We start from the raw sequence: 8,442 nt of genomic DNA, 5'->3' as shown, positions 1-8,442 counted from the left end.
TTATTCCTTTTGAAAAGTTGTATTTACCAGTAACTTTTCTAAACATCTTACATGCATTATTGCATCTAATTCTCATGCTGGCATGTCCATTAATTCTTATTCATTCAGCAAATGTTTTTAAGGGTCTACTAGGTACCAAACACTGTTCTAGGCACTGGGGATTCTATAGTGAACAAAATGAATAAAGTATCACCTTCTTATTGATTTTATAGTAGTGATGGCAGATGATAAACAAGTATATATTAATATAAAGCTGGGTAGAATAAATGCCATTGAGGCCATTTTTTAAAAGCCAGGTAAGGAAGCGGCATATTGGTGGGCAGGAGTGGATTTGCTATTTAATAATGGAATTAAAAGGGAAGGTGTCTCTGTCACTTGAGCAGAGACTTGGCAGAATCGAGGGAGTGCAGCATCCAGAGATCCTGGGATCAGTCTAGGGAGTGGCAAAAACAAATGCAAAGGCCCTGTGGCAGGTCCAGGCCTGGTGTGGCTAAGGGACAGCAGGCAGTCAGGGTGGCTGCGGGGAGTGAGAGGGAGAGAATAGGGTGAGGTTGGAGTTTTATTATATTGTGATGGGGAGCCACCGGAGGGCTCAAGCTAGGGATAGAATATAGTCAGTTCTTCTCCCTATTATAGGAAAAGAAGGTGAGACTTAGAGGGTTTACATGATTTTATCAAAGTTGTAGCTGCTAAGTAAGAGATCAGGATCCAGGCCCAGGCAGATCCACTCCTGAGCTCACGCTCTTTGCCACCAGGCTGGCGTGTGTATCAGGCCCTAAGGGTATTCCTGGCTAGCTGTCAGTGCTATACGTAAATGTCCTATATGATGCAACATCTTTTCACAATGGGTTTGCAGCTCTCTGGAAGCCAGCCTTGCCAGGCACACTGTTCACAGCCCCAAAAGTCCCTTCATTTTCTCCCTTAGGCATGATGCACTCTCCTGGCTTTGATGGGAATAGCAGCCTCAGCTTCCAGATGCTGATGAACGCAGACAGCCTCTACACAGCTGCACACTGCGCCCTGCTCCTCAACCTGAAGCTCTCCCACGGTGACTACTACAGGAAGCGGCCGACCCTGGCGCCAGGCGTAATAGTGAGTGTGCCATCCCTCGTTGGACTGGCAGAGGGCAGGCTGTGGCCTCCTGGTGTACAGTTGAGTGTCAGTGCCCTGAGTGGGATGTCACAGCGTGTTTTGCTCCACACTGCTCTAGATTGGTAATGCCAGTGGGACTTTGGGGGGTGGAAGGAGATGACATATATATAAGGGCACAGATATACGGTTGCCCAGCACCGTGATCACAGAGCTGCCCACTGGGCTCCAGTGAAGAGTGTATGGACGTGAGGCCCTGGAAATGACTGCCCAGGGATAACCCATTAGTTTCATCCCATGCCATTATTAAACACATGGATAAAACCTGTTCAAAACCACATCATTGATGTGTTAAGGGAGATCAGAAGATATGCAGGAAAGTTGCTGAAAATGAGTTGTGTTTTTCTTTGTTTTGAGACAGAGTCCTGCTTTGTTGTCCAGGCTAGAGTGCAGTGGTGTGATCATGGCATGTCTCACTGCAGCCTCAAACTCCTGGGCTCAAGCAATCCTCCCACCTCAACTCCCAAGTAGCTGGGACTACAGGTGTGCACCACCATGCCTGGCTAATTTTTTTTGTTATTTTTTGTAAAGACAGGGTCTTGCTATGTTGCCCAGGCCGGCCTTGAACTCCTGGGCTCAAGCAATCCTCCCAACTTGCCCTCCCAAAGTGCTGGTGTTACAGGCATGAGCCACCATGCCTGGCTGAAGGTGTGCACTTAGAAAAACTCTTCACCGTATTCCAACATGTTCCCATACCGACTGTTGACCCAGAACGAAGCTCACTGGCTGTTGCTCATAAGCACCTCCTGTAAGGGATGCAATGAGAATGTTGATTGTCCTGTGGTTAGCTCCTGTGATGGAGCAAGCCACTCCATGGTGTACCCTATTATCAGTTCCTGAGCCTAAATCCATGGATCTACATGAAGGAAATCAACAACCATTTGTTTGCTTGATAAATTGTAAATTCCCAAAGGTTAAGTGGTTACTTCAGGAGCATAAGTGAAGTATCTCTGGAAATGTGCACATTCCTGCAGGAACAGGAACGCGTTCCATCTCTGCTGCTGTTGGTGCTCTTAGAAAAGGAAGCTCTGTTACTCTATTAAAGACATCTGTGCAGTTGCAAACGTTTCCACACATCCAGGAGTAAGAATGAAAAGTGCAGTCTCTGTAATCCTTCTGCAAGGGATCTGTCAAAAAGTGTCATCAGTGAAGGAGACCTCAGCACATTTGGGAATTCTCCATCTCCGCTTCTCCCCACTTGCCACCCCATTACCCAATACACAAGCCTTGGTTTAGTTCAGGGCTCTGTGTCGTGAAGAGGCAGCAGAGGCACTTAGGAGCCTGTTAGTGAGCGGGGTGTTATGTGGTCACCTTCTCATGCGATCTCTCTGTAGAAGGACTTCATGAAGCAGGTGCAGACCAGCGGCGTGCTGATGGTCTTCTCCCAGGCCTGGATTGAGGAGCTCTACCATCAGGTGCTCGACAGGAACATGCTTGGAGAAGCTGGCTATTGGGGCAGCCCGGAAGATAACAGCCTTCCCCTCATCACAATGCTGACTGGTCAGTGGTTTGTTACAAGGCCTTGGGGCACATGGTAGGGTGGGATGGCTCACGCTTTAAAGCCTCTTTCAGAGAAGTGTTGGTGCTTGGAGCAGACTTTGAAACAGCACCCACAGAGCTTCCCTGGCATTGGTGACAGTTCCAGGGAAGTGTCATGAGTTCACTTCACAGGAGTTTTCTGTACCTTTTCCATGTGGGAGTCTGTAGGGCTCACTGTGCCCCATTAGATGAGGACTAACTTAGCACCTTTGTGTGTTGGTGTAAAACTGTAGGCCATGTCTGTAGGATGTGTAGGCCCAGGATTATTCCTGGAAGTTCTCACATGCCAATAGTCACCCATATCATTTCATTCAGTGTTCTTGGGACTTACCAATAAATGTAAAATGACTGATTTTAAAGTTGGCTTCCTGGCCAAGCGCCGTGGCTCATGCCTGTAATCCTAGCACTTTGGAAGGCCGAGGTGGGCAGATCACCTGAGCTCAGGAGTTCGAGACCAGCCTGGCCAACATGGCAAAACCCTGTCTCTACTAAAAATACAAAAATTAGCTGGGTGTGGTGGCAGGTGCCTGTAATCCTAGCTACTTGGGTGGCTAAGGCAGAAGAATCACTTGAACCCGGGAGGCAGAGGTTGCAGTGAACTGAGATCATACTACTGTACCCCAGCCTGGGCAACAGGAGCAAGACCCTTTCTCAAAACAAAAAAAGTTGGTTTCCTTCTGTTTTCTATCTATATCAGAGGCCCTCCCTTCCCTTCCCAGCTGTACTAGAATTAAGAATAATGCCAAATACTTACCAGCATCTTTGTCTTCAGTGTCCAGAGCTTTTTTTTTTTTTTTTTTTTTTAAAGAAAATATTTATTCAGGAATAGATGTTGCAATGGGAATATGCCCGCCATAATAAACTACGTGCTTATACAGGGAGGTAAAGGATGGCAAAGGTGTTTAAAGGAAAAATGAGGAGGATTTCATCATTATTTTGAGATAATGATCTTTAAGTAAAGGATCAGTAACAGGGGCGGTGCCAGTTTAACTTGGACAGGCAAGCAGGTGCCAGGCAGATGTCCTCACAGGAGTATTATTTTGTGTAAGGTTGCAATGGCTTGTGAGTTGCAATGGTTTGTGAGCAAGTTGGTGCTTTTTGCAGAGTCTCATGTGATAGTTCTCTCTCTATATATATAATTTCAACTATTACTTTAGACTAAAGGGGTACATGTGCAGGTTTGTTACCTGGGCATATTGCATGATGCTGAGGTTTGGGGTCAGCTGATCCCATCACCTGGGTACCAAGTATAGTAGCCAACAGTTTTCAACTCTTTCCCCTCCCTCCCTCTCCTGCCTTGCAGTCCCCAGTGTCTATTGTTAACGTCTTGATGTCCGTGAGTACCCAGTGTTTAGTTCCCACTTATAAGTGAGAACATACGGCATTTGGTTTTCTGTTCCTCCATTAACTCGCTTGGGATAATGGCCTTCAGGTGTGTCCACGTTGCAACAAAGGACACGATTTTGTTCTTTTTTATGGTTATGTAGTGTTCCTTGGTGTATATGAACCACAATAACTTTTAAAATCCTATTTGACAATTAGAAATTTCACATGAGAGTGTAGAGAGCAGTATGCCATATTGTTGTGGGGCAATGTTTTTTGGCAAAAGCAGCTTTTCATGGCTTCTTGTGGCTTGGCCATAATGCCAAAGATGTGCAAAAGTTTAGTCGGGTCATCGCTTGCCTTAGTAAGTTAGAGCTCCAGGCTTGTCCTGGATTGTCTCTAAGTCCCCAAACTGGGTGTTTTGTTTGTTTGTTTGGTTGGTTGGTTGGTTTGGTTTTTTTGTTTTGTTTTGTTTTGTTTTGAGACAGAGTCTAGCTCTGTTGCCCAGGCTGGAGTACAGTGGCATGATCTCAGCTCACTGCAACCTCCACCTCCCAGGTTCGAACGATTCTCCTGCCTCAGCCTCCCGAGTAGCTGGGATTACAGGTGCCCGCCACCGCGCCCAGCTAATTTCTGTATTTTGAATAGAGACAAGGTTTCACCATGTTGGTCAGGCTGGCCTTGAACTCCTGACCTCAAGTGATCTGCCTGCCTTGGCCTCTCAAAGTGCTGGGATTACAGGTGTGAGCCACTGCACCCACCCTCCCCACACTGGTTTCTGATGCAGTTATCCTCTCGTGCCTCCAGCAGAAGGAGGTGCAGAGCATGGCCCTGACCTCTCTGGAGTATCTGTATCCTCACACAGCTCAGCATGGCTCTGTGCCCAGCAGGAACAGCACAGGACTGGGCAGAACAGTCCAGCTGGGGCACAGGATCTGTTGTCCAAAGGGTGTGTTATGTTGCCTATGGTTGGCACTGGGGGCTCTTACAAGGTGTCAGAATAAACTACTGGCAGGTGGAACCCAGCCATGTAGAATTTGGGGTGAGGCACTATTTAGGAATCAGGCAGAAGATCAGAACATACAGTGAGGTCTGTCCACGGGTGGCAGAGTCCTCGTCATTGATTGGCATTTGGAGTCTTGTTTCAAGAACTAGGATGGAACTGGGGGAAGTAAGATTGGGTCTCGAACCTTGCGGATCAGGATCACTGGAGAGGTGATCAGTTTGTGTTTTGTTAATCATGATAGCATTTACATCCATTTGAAAAATAAGCATTCGGGCCAAGCACGGTGGCTCACACCGATAATCCTAGCACTTTGGGAGGCCGAGGCGGGTGGATCACTTGAGGTCAGAAGTTCAAGACCAGCCTGGCCAACATGGTGAAACCCCATCTCTACAAAAAAAAAAAAAAAAAAAAAATGCACAAATTAGCCGAGCATGGTGGCAAGTGCCTGCAGTCCCAGCTACCTGGGAGGCTGAGGTGAGAGAATCCCTTGAACTTGGGAGGCAGGGGCTGTAGTGAACTGAGATCACGTCACTGCACTTCAGCCTGAGTGACAGAGCGAGACTCTGTCTAAAAGAAAAAACAAAAAAGAAGAAACAGAAAAAAAGAAAAGAGAAGTAGTCAGTCAAATGTATGAGAGCCATTTATTTAGTTTACCTATAAGCAATGCTTGATTTCTATCTGTTTTCACAAACTCCTTTCAGTAGGGATGGAAGGTACTGCCCAGAGCCTGTAAGTCTGAGAATTTGGATGAGGATCCTAAACATTCCAGCTTTAATTTGCAAATACCATAGTTTCTGCCAAAAGTAATCTCTGTGACTCTCTTGCCCAGGCCTTAATAAAAGGAGTCATTCAGTAGATGTAAAATGAATAAGTAACAGACTATTCATAGTTCCCATATTCATCAATCATCACTGTTAATTAGCCATTGCTGTTATTAATGGAACAGTAAGCTCAATTGCTATGTCCATAGGAAAGTTATTTAACTTTAAAGATGAAAAGGGCTTTTCATAAGAATTCAACAAAATAAGGGTCTATGATTCTTTATGATTGTAAATTCCAGGTATGAAGTGACAAATGAATCAGAGCAGCAGTTAGCCTAGAGTTTGGAGACTTCTATCTGATCTTTTCGTTATGTATGAGGAGAAGCAATGCCAGCAATCTGATGATGAACCCTGTACTAACTGTGGCCATTCCTGGTGTCATGTCAGAGTATTGTATAGAACTGTGGAATTTTAGCACAGAAATAAACTTTGCATTACTTGAATTCATCAGACCTTTACCTAGCACATAGAAAACATCCATTATGCTTTGATAAATGAAAATTTCTGGCAAATGTCATTTGACCAGACATCAAATTAATTTCAGAGAAACCAGTCTGTTTCCACCTTAGCAGCCATATAAATTTCGTCCCTGTTTTGGTCCTGATAGTTGCCGAGAAGTCTCCAGGCTTTTTGTTATTTCTGTAAGAATACAATGGAACACCATGCAAAGAAGTCTCATCCTCTTGGGGTGAGGGTGAAGTCCTAAACTCAGGGAATAAATACTAATAATTACAGGCAGTGGCTCACGCCTGTAATCCCAGCACTTTGGAAGGCAGAGGCGGGAGGATCACTAAAGGTCAGGAGTTAGAGGCCAGCTTGACCATCGTGATGAAACCCCGTCTCTATTAAAAATACAAAAATTAGCTGGGTGTGGTGGCACACACCTGTAATCCCACCTATTCAGGAGCCTGAGGCATGAGAATTGCTTGAACCCAGGAGGTGGAAGTCACAGTGAGCTGAGATTGCGCCACTGTACTCTAGCCTGAGTGACAGAGTGAGACTCTGTCTCAAAAAAACCAAAAACAAACAAAAAACCCACAACTACCCTCCTTTCCCATCCCCTCCCTGTGTTGCATTCAGCTATATTAGTTGCATCCAAGTATGTATATTTCAACTCCATAGTCACTTTTCCAATGGTTACTTCCTTTATACTGAAGAACTTGGGGCCTTGGCGAGCCTGGCCCAGGGCTACAAGGCTACTTAATTCAGAGCCAAGACTAAAGCTCAGCCTTCTTGACCCCACTCCAGTCCTTTCCTCACCATAATGTTAAAGAGTGGTTTGTTGAGCTAATTCTGTAGAAGAGAATTTGTTTCAGCAAAAACTTAAACAGGATAACTGAGGATCTAGTATGGAGCTGGAATGGTGTAGAGAGGCCTGGATGGGAGTCAGAAGACATGAATACTAATTATTTCCGTCATCAGCCTCATGGCCTTGAAGCACTTACATACTTTAAACATGGTCATGCATCCTTTAGCAAGGACAGGAACATGTTCTGAGAAATGCATTGTTAGGCAATTTTGTCATCATGTGACCATCATAGAGTGTACTTACACACCTAGACTAGATGGTATAGTCTATTGCTTCAAAGCCACAAACTTGCGCCACATGTATTGAATACTGTAAGCAGCTGTAAAAACATTGTAGTATGTATTTGTGTATCTAAACATAGAAAAGGTGCAATAAAAATAATGCTATTATAATCTTAGGGGGCCACTGTCTTATATGCAGTTGGTGGTTGACGAAAATGTCATTTTGTGGTGCAGGACTCTGTTTCTTCCTCTGTGAAATAAAAATAATACTGACCTGCTTACCTAATTTGAGCTGTTTCAATGATCAAGTCAAAAAATTTTATGTGAAAACACTTTGAAAATTATAAGATATTATTTATTGTACTTTGCAATTTGACTATGTGATGATCTGACCAAAGAGGCTTATTCTCCTCTTAATTCATGTAAGGAAGCTCTGAAAGAAAAGTTCACATCTGGGTAACCTGTACCAGGTTTGGGAATATATAATTCGGGAATAATCAATGATTCTGAATAAAAAGAGTATTTAAGATCAAAATATTCTAAATCAATAGATTTTCTAACAGATAAATAATTTATAGTTTACATCTATTTTTAAATAAAGATAGGCAACAATGTAACAGAAGAATAAATATTCCAATATGAAATAAAACTAGACTGAGGGAATAAAACAAAATTTATGATAGTCTCATAAAAGGTTGCTACATGCTTGAAACATAAAAGATACAAGGAATATTTGTTAAAAATGAATATTGTGGTGGCCATGTCCTTGTTTTTGACTGGAGTGTTTTATTTAGGGAAAACTTCCTCTTTTTCCTTGACAGATATTGATGGCTTAGAGAGTAGTGCCATTGGTGGCCAGCTGATGGCCTCAGCTGCTACAGAGTCTCCTTTTGCCCAGAGCAGGAGAATCGATGACACCACAGTGGCAGGTAATGACTTGGATCTTGAGTTTATGAACACTGCATGTGTTACCAGCAATTACATTATTATGTGGTGACTTGAATCAAGATTTTGTCTTGGTTAGAAAAAAACTAATTGGGCCGGGCACGGTGACTCACACCTGTAATCCCAGCA

The 8,442-nt window shown here is 44.0% G+C and overlaps 1 protein-coding gene across 1 annotated transcript in view; it reads left to right on the top strand.

Moving 5' to 3' along the window:
* ARFGEF3 (ARFGEF family member 3) overlaps positions 1-8,442 on the top strand; it is a 136,154-nt gene that overhangs the window by 74,749 nt on the left and 52,963 nt on the right. The window contains 3 exon segments of the mRNA XM_011978416.1: positions 926-1,092; positions 2,484-2,649; positions 8,190-8,407. Coding sequence (XP_011833806.1) covers positions 926-1,092; positions 2,484-2,649; positions 8,190-8,407 — 551 coding nt within the window.

This window comes from Mandrillus leucophaeus, unplaced genomic scaffold (genome assembly GCF_000951045.1).
Source record: "Mandrillus leucophaeus isolate KB7577 unplaced genomic scaffold, Mleu.le_1.0 Scaffold194, whole genome shotgun sequence".
Classification (NCBI taxonomy): Eukaryota; Metazoa; Chordata; class Mammalia; order Primates; family Cercopithecidae; genus Mandrillus; species Mandrillus leucophaeus.
This window is presented reverse-complemented; position numbering and strand designations above follow the sequence as displayed.